General features: G+C 45.0%; 1 protein-coding gene across 8 annotated transcripts in view; it reads right to left on the bottom strand.

Annotated features, from left to right (window-relative positions):
- Positions 1-13,690, bottom strand: part of ndufaf2 (NADH:ubiquinone oxidoreductase complex assembly factor 2) — a 236,121-nt gene that overhangs the window by 90,702 nt on the left and 131,729 nt on the right. For 4 of the 8 annotated variants that reach the window (XM_068033968.1, XM_068033930.1, XM_068033950.1 and 1 more), the window contains exon 3: positions 6,572-6,737. The exons of the other annotated variants lie outside the window; for them this stretch is intronic. In XM_068033968.1, coding sequence (XP_067890069.1) covers positions 6,572-6,737 — 166 coding nt within the window. The remainder of the gene's footprint in view (positions 1-6,571; positions 6,738-13,690) is intronic. 8 annotated transcript variants of the gene reach the window in all.

The raw sequence follows: 13,690 nt of genomic DNA, 5'->3' as shown, positions 1-13,690 counted from the left end.
TCATTATGTCACACAAAGCCTAATAGCAGAAGCCTGAGATTCCATCAAGGTGGAACCCCGGTTCTGCTCTCAATGCCTCCTGCAAGGGACCCTGTAGTGTGGCCCAGTGGCACGGTCATCTGCTGCATTAGTTCTTCCAAGCCAACATCACTTGCGCGATGTTGGTGCTGAGCATTACAGCAGACTCAAAGGCCGCAGCCGCAAGAAGTTCCATGTTGCTGCTGATGGACCCCAGAGTCCTCATTCCCTTCTAATACTTCACCAGCAGGTGTCTCTTCAGGCCTATAACCATCAAAACACACTCCACTGACTAATCAGCGGCCACTGCCTCGCTAGTTTCTCGGGAGAGGCAGTGTCGTCTTCCACCTCCTCAGAATCTCTATGGCTCCTTGAAACTGGTTAGTGAGCTGCAGATCTCAGCTGACCTTTGAGATGCTTGCTCACCCCGTGGAAGGTGTCGGCACTGCCTTCCTGTTAAGGAGAGCTGAGTGACTCTGACTCAACTTGGTGGTGGCCTGAAGATGGGGAGGGAGGGTGCACTCCCAGGAAAGAAGTAAGGTATGCAGTTTTTCCATTGCTCCTTTGTGTAGCAGCTCAATGAGGACAAGATACATGAACAATCCAGGGTATGTTTTCTCCAGTAGCTGCCACCAACCCCCATCCTAACACTGGGGAGAAAATCTCGGCCTAACTCAACATTCAATCCCTTCCAAAAAAAAAGATAGTTTTAAAGTATAATTCTGGCTTTTTGTTTCTCTGCATGCCAATACACATAGACCTCCCTGAACTGAAGTTGTACTGGCATGCCACTTTCCGCTACATATGTTACACCGCTAGTTTGACATCTTCCCCCGACAAGATTATAAAGATTACAAAATAGGTGCTTTGTTCAGACATTGTTTTCTCTGGATTCAGGCTATAGAACTGTCAAAAAACATCCATTGTAATGTGACAAAGTTATATTCAAACAACTATGTTCTTCATCGCTTTGTCTCTAACATATTCATGAATAATTGTTGGAAAAATTTCTAATCTTTACCACTGCACTCAAAGCTCAATTTGAGAGCTACAGCTCAGCATGTGTCCCTTTAGAGACAGTTGCTGAATGTTGCCGAATTAAACAAATATACTTTGCCTTTCATCAGTCCTCATGTATTTTAGATCTTGCCAGTGCATTTCAATCAGACACTACACACCATTTTATTCTTTATCCAAGAGAATTTTCATAGAAGTTTAGATGATAACACAGGAGGATAGTGTTACTGTGACTGTAGTCCAATCTCCAGCAGTTTCTGTGTTAGAATAGGGAACAAAGGACAGTGAGTCAATTCATCGTCATGTGAATTATTCTAGAAGAAAACCTGCTGGAGACTACACGATAGCTATTAATAGAGGGATCATTCATAATTTACTTTAAAATCGGTGGTGAGGCCATACTGAAGTATTCAAATTCGATGGCCAGCCAATCACAATAGGTGAAAGAACACATTCTACAGATTACAGAAAGCTGTCCATTCAATCTGCAACTGAGAAGGTTGCACATCATTATGGTGATCCTTTTTGCATGTAGGCAACCTATATATACTATTTCCTCCTGTACAATACCACATTTCATCTTTCTTGGTGCTATGTCTGACTCCAACCAGTTGAGAGTTTTCCCCTGAAGCCCTTTGATTTTAACTTTGCTAGGGCTCCCTGATGGCATACTTGGTCAAATGTTGCCTTAATGTCAAGGGCAGACACTCTCACCTCCCCTCTGAAATTCAGCTCTTTTTATTCATGTTTGGACCAAGGTTGTAACGAGGTCTGGAGCTGAGTGGTCCTGGCAGAACCCAAACTGAGCATCAGTGAGCAGGCTGTTGCTGAGTAATGCCACTTGATAGCACTGTCGATGATGTATTCCATCACTTTGCTGATGATGGAGAGCAGACTGACAGGGGAGTAATTAGTTGGATGAGATTTGTTCTACTTTTCATGGACAGGACATATCTGGGCAATTTTGCACAGTGTTGGGTTGATTCTTGTGTTGTAGCTTGGCAAAGGGCATGAGAACAAGTCTTCAGTACTACAGCCAGGATGTTCTCAGGGCTCATAGCCTTTGCTGTATCCAGTGCCTTCAGCCCTTTCTTGATATCATGTGCAGTGGCACTATCACAATTGGATTGGCTGAAGATTGGCATCTGTGATGCTGGGGTCCTCAGGAAGATGCAAAGGTGGATCTTCCATTCGCACTTCTGGATGAAGGCGGTTGCAAATGCTTCAGCCTTGTCTTTTGCACTGAAATGCTGGGCTCCCCCATCACTGAGGATGGGGCTGTTTGTGGAGCCTACTCTTCCAGTTAGTTGTTTAATTGTCCACCATCATTCACAATAGGATGTGGCAGGACTGCAGAGCTATGATCTGATCCATTGTTTGTGGGATCACTTGGCTCCGTTCATAGCATGCTGCTTCTGCTGTTTAGTATGCATGTCGTTTTGTGTTGCAGCATCACCGGGTTGGCAGCTCATTTTCAGTTATGCCTGCTGGTGCTCCTGGCATGCTCTCCTACACTCCTCATTGAAACAGGGTTGGTCCCCTGGCTTGATGGAGGGATATGCCAGCCTATGAGGTTACATGTTGTGGTGGAATGTAATTTTCCTGCTGCTAATGGCCCACAGCGCCTCATGGTTGCCCAATTTTGAGATGCTAGATCAGTTTTGAGCCTATCCCATTTCGCACGGTGATAGTGCCACATAACACTATAGAAGGTGTCCTCAGTGTGAAGACATGACTTTGTCTCCACAAGGACTGTCTGGTGGTGACTCCTACCAATACTGTTATGGACAGATGCATCTGTAACAGGTAGATCGGCAAGGATGAGGTCAAGTAGCTTTTTTCCCTCTTGTTGGTTCTCTCACCACCTGCCGCAGGACCAGTCTGGCAGCCTTTAGGACTCGCCCAGCTCGGTCAGTAGTGGTGCTGCCAAACCGCTCTTGGTGATTAACAGTGAAGTCCCCCAACCAGAAGTACATTCTGTGCCCTTACTGTAGTATAATGATGTAAAGGGTTAATACAGAAGACAGTGAGAGAGAGACCCCTACCACTGTAGAGGGATGGTGTAACAGTCACATGATATAGGCTGGAGAAGAAGGAGCAGCACAGAGGATGCTAGCTTAGGTGGCCTGTGGAGTGTGTATATAGTATAATGTAAATAATAAATCGCTCTGAGTTAACATTTACCTGAGCCTGAGACTTTCTCGAGAACACCCTGCAACACTACTAATACAATACGCAACATGGAGGCAGCAGTGAAATATCGGTTAAAGTACGGTGAAGCAATGGTAAAACAGCGGTTAAAACAACCAAGAAGACTTGAAGATCACCGTACCTTATGCAGAGGCGCCAGAAAAACAGCATATCTAGTCGGGGGACTGCAATGAACTCAGAAACTCCATTGCCACAGACAATGCGGACCGACTATGAGAAAGCCCTGCAGCCTCTCAGACCGTACCATAGAAGCGTGGGGGTCTGCATTGGTACATCCAAGTCCACCGATCAGATCCGAGTTTCACTGTCGGTTGACGGTCCAGGATCGGGTGAGAGATTCTTTTACATGGGCCTGGAATGGTTAACGGCGCACGGGTGAAGAGATGACTCGGGAGTTGGGTGGAGTTAGCAGCTTTTGCTCAGCCGGGCTGCGGACAGAAAGCACGGGGAATCCCCAAAAGACCGCAACAACCTCCATTCAAGCCTGCAAGATTTTAAAAAGGGCAACACCCGAGAAAGCCTTACTACAGCAAAGAAAGTAATATGGATTCAAAATTCGGAATGCCAGAAAGTTTTCAACATCTAGAAGGACCCAATCAAGTTCATAATTGGTCTATTTGGAGGAAGAGATTCCTAAAGTTTAGGATTGCTTCCCAACTCCATACAAAGTCATAAGTTGAACAGGTAAACACCCTTTTATATTCAGTAGGCGCAATTGCGGACGGTGTAATTGTCCGACAATGGATCAACGAGGCTCCGTAACCCAGACCGAGATTTCTGGATGGGAGATATCTGCGTGAATGGTCGCCTCACAAATTTTAATTTTGACATAGGAGCTAGCATCACAGTATTGTCTGACCAACAGCCATGGGTTAGGAGACATTATTTGCAACCGACAGATATACAGTTGCGTAAAAGGCAAACTCCAAGCAACTCTTCAGCACAGAGGGAGACAACAGGTAGAGAGACCTTATATGCCTTAAAGAATAAAGAATATTCTTTACTAAGCAGAAATGCATGCTTCCAACTGCAGTTGATTAAGAAGGTAGCCGAAGTCAAGTAAACAATTCCTTTCAAACAGAATTCCCAACGCTTTTCACAGAAGACAGAGTACAGGATCACTCTGAAGGAAGGGGCCGGGCCAGTGTGTATATTCACACCAAAAAGAATATCTCATCCATTATTAACCAAAGTCCAAGAACAATTGGAGGAGATGATAAGATTGGGCGTTATTTCTCCGGTAACACAATCAACTGAGTGGTGTTCAGCCATGGTTCCTGTCCCGAAGCCAAATGGAACTCATCGAATGTGCGTGGACTTAATGCAGCTCAACAAAGCGTGTGAGATTCACCCAATGTCCTCTGTGGATGACAGTTTGATGAAACTCTCCCAGAGCACCATGTTTACAAAACTCGATGCCAATAATGGGTTTTGGCAGGTACCCCTAGATGAGACCTCAAGGTTATTGACTATATTCATAACATCATAAGGGCGGTTTCGTTTTAATAGCTTACCGTTTAGAATAATCTTCGCACCAGAGGTTTTTCAGCGATCAATGTCCAATATCTTAGAAGGGCTCAAAGGTGTCATTTGCCACATGGATGACATTCTGATACATGGATAGTCAGTGAAGGAACACGACCAAAGTGCTTGAGAGGTTCTGCAGACTTCAAGAAGCGGCGCCAACTTTAAACAAGAAGTATGAATTTTCCAAGACTTCGATTCCTTTTGTGGGCCACATTGTGAGCAGTGAAGGGATAATGGCAGGTCCACAGAAGACACGAGCCATTACTGAATTTTCGACCCCTCCTACAGTTCAGCAACTCCACAGTAAATCAACTAGCAAAGTTTTTACCTCACTTAGCACAAATAACTGATCCGCTAAGACAATTTCTAAGAAAACAGAAAGCATGGCGTTGGGATGACCACCAAGAACAAGTGTTCCAGAAAATTAAAGAGATGCTTATTTCTCCGGATGTCCTGGCACACTACAACCCTACACCACCTACGACAACAGCAGCAGATGCCTCTTCAGAAAGCTTGGGCACCACGACAACTGGATCCTTCCGCTCCCACTCCAAGTTCCTCTCCAGCGTTGAGGAGATGTCCTTAACCGAGCAGGCAACACAGCCTCCGGGACTCGTGCTTTTGGCTGCAGAGAACAGTATCTGTCCCCCGAACTATACTGTCAATGACAGCAACAACTACCACTACTATGACTACTCTACTACTACATTGCTTTTTACTTGCCCAACTTGAATAGCTCCCTGCATCACAATGCTGTGGTCAGTTTGCTCATCCTCCTTGCAATCCCTGCTGTTGTCCACACATGCTGCAAGAACCGCGTACCTGTTGGACAAGTGCAAGGTCTAAGGCCCCTCCAGTGCTGCCTCTGGATCCCCATACTTGCCTCACTCCAAGTCACACCCTCCTGTCCCTGACCACAAACCAAATCTGAAGTAATTAACCTAAGCAGTGTGACTACCTCTTGGAACAAAGTGTCCAGGTAACTTCCTCCCTCCCTGATGCAATGCAATGTCCAAAGCTCGGACTCCAGCTCAACAACTCTGAGCCGAAATTCCCCAAGCTGCAAACACATACTGAAGATGTGGTTGCTGTGGATCACACTGGTGTCCACCAGCTCCCACATGCTACAGCTGCAGCACATCATCTGCCCTGCCATCTCTATTGTATTTTATTTAACCAATTAGGGTTTTATGTTTTGAAATGTCACTCAATTATTTGTGACTATAAGTAGTTTAACTAGTTAAGCTATGAATTTAATACAGTACTTAAACCTCCCCAGTCCCAGTTTAAACTACTGCCCTCATTTAAAGAAAAAAAACATTAAACTCACCAACCAATCACCTACCTGCTCGCCGAAATAATGCCACTAGACCTCAGCTCTCAGGTCCTGCTCCCCTTCTTGGACTGTTGCTTGATTTTTTTTTTAAAAAAAACAGAACAGCACTTCTTTCCCTCCATTTCGTTGAACTCCCTCACTCACCAAATTCCCAAGTTACATACTCTGTAGACGCGTATTCCGTTGAAGTGGACTCCATGTGTTAACAAAAGCCTCCTGCCTTTACACTGGCAAGAATTCCAAAGACCTGAGTCAGCCCCTGCTGACAGGTAACCAATTCTAACTAGCCACCTAATTAACTGTGCAGCTGCCACTGGCAGGCAGCTTGTTTACCATTGACGAACACTGTCAAAGAAACTACAAGTTAAGGTTAAAGTTAAGTTAAATGCTAAATGCAAAACCCGACTAGATTTTATAAAGACATTGACCCTTAAAACACTTAGAATTCCCTCACTCACTCACCAAATTCCCAAGTTAAATACTCTGTAGACGGGGATAGGTAACTTGCCATCTGAAATGTTGTTTTTTCCCAGTGGTATTGTTCCAATGACACCCCGACACAATTGTCTTCTCTGGATTGAGACAGAGATGCCAGGTCCAGAAGTAGCATTCCAGTAAGTCCAAGTCGCTTATGATTATAGAACAAAGAACAAAGAACAGTACAGCACAGGAACAGACCATTCGGACCTCCAAGCCTGCGCCAATCTTGATGCCTCACTAAACTAAAACCTTCTGCACTTCCGGAGACCATATCCCTCTATTCCCATCCTATTCATGTATTTGTCAAGATGCCCCTTAAACGTACCTGCTTCCACCACCTCCCCCGGCAGCAAGTTCCAGGCACTCACCACCCTCTGTGTAAAGAACTTGCCTCGCACATCCCCTCTATACTTTGCCCCTCTCACCTTAAACCTATGTCCCCTAGTAACTGACTCCTCCACCCTGGGAAAAAACTTCTGACTATCCACTCTGTCTATGCCGCTCATAACTTTGTAAACCTCTATCATGTCACCCCTCCACCTCCGTCGTTTCAATGAAAACAATCCGAGTTTATCCAACCTCTCCTCATAGCTAATGCCCTCCAGACCAGGCAACATCCTGGTAAACCTCTTCTGTAACCTCTCCAAAGCCTCCACATCCTTCTGGTAGTGTGGCGACCAGAATTGCACGCAATAATCTAAGTGTGGCCTAACTAAAGTTCTGTACAGCTGCAGCATGACGTGCCAATTTTTATACTCTATGCCCCGACTGATGAAGGCAAGCATGCCGTATGCCTTCTTGACTACCTTATCCACCTGCGTTGCCACTTTCAGTGACCTGTGGACCTGTACGCCCAGATCTCTCTGCTTGCTCTACTACTTGCTTTTGTGGGATTTATAGAGTCATACAGCATAGAAACAGGCCCTTCGGCCCACCGTGTCCATGCCGACCATAATGCCTATCTATACTAATCCCACCTGCCTGCAATACTTCCATATCCCTCTATGCCTTGCTCATTCAAGTACCTGTCCAGATGCCTCTTAAATGTTGCTACTGTTCCTGCCTCCACCACCTCCCCAAGCAGCTCATTCCAGATACCCACTATTCTTTGTGTGAAAAATTTAGCCCTTTGTTCCCCTTTAAACCTCCTCCCTCTCACCTTAAAAATATGCCCTCTAGTTTTAGTCACCCCTACCATGGGAAACAGACTCTGGCTATCTACCCTATCTATGCCTCTCATAATTTTATATACCTCGATCATGTCTCCTCTCAGCCTCCTCCGCTCCAGGGAAAACAGACCCAGCCTATCCAATCTCTCTTTAGAACTCAAGCCCTCCAAACCAGGCAACATCCTTGTGAATCTTTTCTGCACCCTCTCTAGCTCAATCACATCTTGCCTGTAGTGCGGCGACCAGAACTGCACACAGTACTCCAAATTCGGCCTAACTAACGTTATGTACAACTGTAACATGACATCCCAACTCTTGTACTCAATGCCTCGGCTGATGAAGGCAAGCATGCCATATGCCTTCTTTACCACCCTGTCTACCTGTGTTGCCACTTTCAGGGAACTATGCACTTGCACCCCAAGGTGTCTCTGCTCAACAACACTTCCCAGGGCCCTGCCATTCACTGTTTTTGTCCTGCCCTGGATTAACTTCCCAAAATGCATCACTTCGCACTTGTCTGCGTTAAATTCCATTTGCCAATCCCTTGCCCACTTTCCCAGTTTATCTATATCCTGTTGTAACCTTGGACAACCTTCTTCACTGTCCACTATACCACCAATTTTGGTGTCATCTGCAAACTTACTAATCATGCCCCCTACATTCACATCCAAGTCATTAATATATATGAGAAACAACAGAGGGCCCAACACCGATCCCTGCGGCACACCACTGGTCACCGGCCTCCAATCTGAAAAACAACCCTCCACTACCACCCTCTGCCTCCTATCACCAAACCAATTTTGTATCCAATTGGCTAGCTCACCCTGGATCCCATGTGTTTGAACCTTCTGGACCAGCCTGCCATGCGGGACCTTGTCAAAGGCCTTGCGTAGTCCATGTAGACAATGTCCATCGCCCTGCCCTCGTCAATCCTCTTGGTCACCTCCTCGGAAAACTCAATCAAATTCGTGAGACATGATTTCCCACACACAAAGCCATGCCAGTCTTCCGGTACCTCACCTGTGGCCAACAATGATACAAAAATCTCTGCCAGAGCCCCAGCAATCTCCTCCCTTGCTTCCCATAGCATCCTAGGATACACCTGGTCATGCCCTGGGGATTTATCCACCTTAATGCGCTTCAAAACCTCCAACACCTCCTCCTTTGTCATGTTGATATGCTCCAGGATATCGCTGTTCTCTCCCTTGAACTCACTGGCTTCCATGACCTTCTCCACAGTAAATACAGACAAGAAGTATTCATTTAAGACCTCGCCCATTTCCCGTGGCTCCACACATAGATTACCACACTGATCCTTAATGGGACCTACTCTCTCCCTGGCTATCCTTTTACTCTTAATATACTTATAGAATCTTTTAGGATTCTCCTTTATCTGATCTGCCAGGGAAATCTCATGGCCCCTTTTTGCCCTCCTAATTTCCTTCTTAAGTGTACTCCTACATCCTTAATACTCCTCGAGGGACTCACTTGAATCCAGCTGCCTATACCTGACATATGCCTCCTTCTTTGTCCTGACCAGACCCTCAATATCCCTCGTCAACCAAGGTTCCCCAAACTTGCCAGCCTTGCCCTTCCATCTAACAGGAACATGCCAGCCCTGAACACTTCCTATCTCACTTTTAAAAGCCTCCCACTTGCCAGACGTCCATTTACCTGTAAACAGCCTCTCCCATTCAACTTTTGAGAGTTCCTGTCTGATGCGATCGAAATTAGCCTTCCCCCAATTTAGGACTTCAACCTGAGGACCAGTCCTATCCTTTTCCATAACTATCTTGAAGCTAATAGATGTATGGTCACTGGTCCCAAAGTGCTCCCCCACTGACACATCAACCACCTGCCCATCCTCATTTCCTAAGAGGAGGTCGTGTGCAGCCCCTTCTCTAGTAGGGCCCTCCACATACTGCTTCAGAAAACTATCCTGGACACACTTAACAAATTCTTCCCCATCTGATCCCTTAGCACTAAGGCAGTCCCAGTCAATATTAGGGAAGTTAAAATCACCTACTATTACAACCCTATAATTCCTACACCTATCTGTGATTTCCCTACATATATGCTCCTCCACTTCCCTCTGACTACTGGGGGGCCTATAGTATAATCCCATCAAAGTGATCACCCCTTTCTTATTTCTAAGTTCTACCCATATGGGTAGAACATGGACATTTCCCCCGGAATATCCTCTCTAAGTACTGCCGTGATTTCCTCCCTAATCAATAGTGCAACTCCCTCTCCTCTCTTACCTCCACCTCTGTCACACCGGAAGCATCGGTACCCCGGAACATTCAGCTGCCAGTCCTGCCCACCCCTCAACCACGTTTCCGTAATAGCTATAATATCACAATCCCATGTACCGATCCATGCTCTGAGTTCATCTGCCTTACCTGTAAGGCTTCTTGCAATAAAGTAAATGCAGTTTAGCCTACCAGACCTTCCAAGCTCCCTGTCCTGTCCTTGCCCGGCCGGCCTACTAGACTTGCTTGCTTTAACCTCTACATTTGCCTCAACTATCTCATCGGAGAGACTACTACTTTGGGTTCCACCCCCCTGCAAGACTAGTTTAAACCCTCCCGAGTAGTACTAGCAAACCTCCCCGCAAGGATATTGGTCCCCTTCCAGTTCAGATGCAACCCGTCCTTCTTGTACAGGTCACCTCTGCACCAGAAGAGATCCCAATGATCCAAGTAGCTGAAGCCCTCCCGCCTACACCAGCTCTTCAGCCACGCATTCATTTGCCTTATCCTCCTATTCCTACCCTCACTAGCACATGGCACAGGGAGTAATCCTGAGATTACAACCCTGGGAGATCCTGCTTTTTAACTTTCTGCCTAACTCCCTATATTCGCTTTGCAGGACCGCATCTCTCTTCCTGCCTATGTCGTTAGTACCAATATGGACCACGACCTCTGGCTGCTCACGCTCCCCTTTCAGAATGTCCTGCAGCCGCTCCGAGACATCCTTGACCTTAGAACCAGGGAGGCAACATACCATCCTGGTGTCTCGTTTGCGGTCACAGAAACGTCCATCTGCACCCCTTACGATAGAATCCCCTATCACTATAGCTCTTCCAACCCTTTTCCTCCCCTGCTGTGCAGCAGAGCCCTCCGTGGTGCCATGAGCTTGGCTGTTGCTGCTTTCCCCTGGGAGGTCATCCCCCCCAACAGTATCCACAGCGGTATATCTGTTTGAGAGGGGGATGGCCATGGGGACTCCTGCACTATCTGCCTGCACCTACTGCATCTGGTGGTCACCCATCTCTTTTCTGCCTGTGCAGCTATTAAACTGCGGTGTGACCACCTCACTAAACGTGCTATCCACAATGTCCTTATTGTGGGATAGGATATAAACAACAGAGTTTTGGATGACTTGGAGGTGGCTGGCAAAGAGAGCATTGGAGAAGCTGAGCCTGGAGGTGACGATCGTGATGAGACTTAAGTATGGACAGAAGCAGACCCTATCTTTGAGGTGTAAACAGGTGGTCTTGGTGGTGAACTTGAAGCTCAGTTAAGGGTCAGGTGGACCACCAAGGCTGCACACCAGAAGCTGCTGCTAAGCAAGCAGTAAGGGAGGGGATCAGGAGTGAGAGACCAGGGTGCGAAGTTTGTGGTGTTCGCAGAGTACAATGATTTTAATTTTTCCAATATGGAGAATATTCTTTCTCATTCCTGCTTCATGTTGAACATACAGTTGTAGAACCTACAAATGGGTACTACTATATAGATGTGCAGGCTGGTTCCATGCTTGCAGATGATTTTGCTAAGGGGTAGCATTTAGACAAAGAATAGGAGGGGCACAAGGAATGAATATTGGGGGAATGCTGGAGATAATCATTTGAGATCAGGGGAAGAAACAATTGCAGGAGATGTAGCCAAGTGACTTCACAGGAAAATTTTCCTGAGCTCGGATCACAATTTGGAAAATAATTTTTTTCATGCAAATTTTTTAAAATTCAGGATATAATGTATCGGCCATACTGTGTGTGATGGTTTGAGTTTTTTTTTGTAGAGATTGAATGTCCGAAACAGAGGCTATTTTTAAAAATTTGATATAATTCTGTAACCCAATCTCATGAAAGAACACTATTTCTATTCAAAAGTCAAAGCAATATTCCCTGCTTTTATATTTCTCTTCCTCAATAACCAAGGCAGAAATAAAATAAAAATGCATACACATCAGAAAAAAAAAATCAAAAACACACAACTATCTACTCAGTTCTTGGAATGCTTCATATTCTAGCTCAGTCCATATGGTTAAAGTACATCTAGAATCCCAGTCATACTTGTGATTTAGGCAATATGCTTCTGTATACATTACCAGAAATTTAATTACTGGCTAGCTGAAAGATTGATAAAAGATGCCGTAGGCATACATCAGCATTTGGTGTGGCTAAATTAATTTAACAATACTTTTTGCTCCAGTTGGTTTCTGTATGTAATGTAGTGGTGTCACAATGTAATGAAACAATGATATATTGTGTAATATTCAATACAGTAATATTCCCCCATTTTCTGACTTTTGTGTAACATGATAAATGAAGATGCACAATAGAATGAATATTCAACACGCAATAATCATATTATCCATTGTCTTTCTACAGTGCTGCAGTAATCATAAAATACACCCAAGAGAGAAGGATTGCTGAATTGCAGACCTAGATTTTCCAACACAGAAATGAGAATGCAAAATACAGTCATTTGAAAAGGTCAAGATTATTGTTCACAATATATATTTCAATAATTCTTAGACATTTTTCAAATTTCTCCTTCCTCTCCCAAAGGCAGCAACTGATGCTTGGGTAAGGTTTTCACAGCTGCTCTCTGATAAGTTACCAAAAGTGACCATTCTTCATTTATATGCCTGCACAGCAGGTAATGACAAGGGAGAGAAAGAATGATCCTGTCCTCGCCCAATGTCAATATTTGAACATTTTCCAGATGAAGTCACTGGATAGCAATCAGGAGCAGGAACGTTGGCTATTTTCCTCTCCCTAACCTTGAGGCACTCAGAGCATTTGCAGCATCCCACCACGACCGAAACTGAGATCAATGCAAAGACCAAATATGGGAGCTCAGTGTCACTGCATTTACCAACTGGCCGAACAGGAACCAATGAAGAAAATCTACACAATGTAAGTGTCAGTATTGCTTAATTAGTATCACTCAAATTTTTGAGAGTTAGAATAGTTGTGTGTCCAAATGCCACACTTAACTATATATCACCATTAAAGTCCAATTCAAGAGCAGCTTCCTCTCCGGACCCAGGTCTTACATAATAAACAAGACAAAGTTAGATTCTACAATGTAGCAATGGGGCTAATTGTTCTTGTTCCCCTCCTCCTTGCTAGGTGGGCACCCAAGATGCACAAGTCCTGACCCCATCTGTATTCTGAGTTGCAGGTTAGATATTCCCATAGCCTGAAAGGTCTGCAGTAGCAGTAATGGCTATCCAAAAAGGCCACCAGCACTTAAGCTCTACACTGTGAGAAATGAAAAAATGGCAACTATGCTTTTTAGCACTCCATATATTGACTGATTGCTCTCCCAGATACTCCAATCTCAGCAGGGTTGGGTGAAAGGCCTAATTAATTTGAGTACCTTTTCCAATGAACACCCACCTGGTGGTTAAATCAGGAAAATAATTTTCACCTGATGTTAACCCCCACCCAACTGGGAGATCTCCAGGAAATCCTTGAGAAATTCAATGAGGACTGAGACCTGGCAATACCCAGGTATTCCTCTCATGCAATGCAGAACATAAATTGGCCCCATGGTTTGGACTTAAATCTATTAGAAATAGCGATCTGAGGTCAGCCCAGAAAAGGAAGCTGGTTATTGCAGGATCTAATGTCAATGTTTCCTTCTACTCTTTGTGTTTTTATGAAGCCTATTTAACTGATGAAAAATTGTACTTAAGC

The sequence above is a fragment of the Heterodontus francisci genome, chromosome 1 (assembly GCF_036365525.1).
Source record: "Heterodontus francisci isolate sHetFra1 chromosome 1, sHetFra1.hap1, whole genome shotgun sequence".
NCBI lineage: Eukaryota > Metazoa > Chordata > Chondrichthyes > Heterodontiformes > Heterodontidae > Heterodontus > Heterodontus francisci.
Note: the sequence above shows the minus strand (reverse complement) of the source record. Positions and strands in the feature narration are given on the sequence as shown.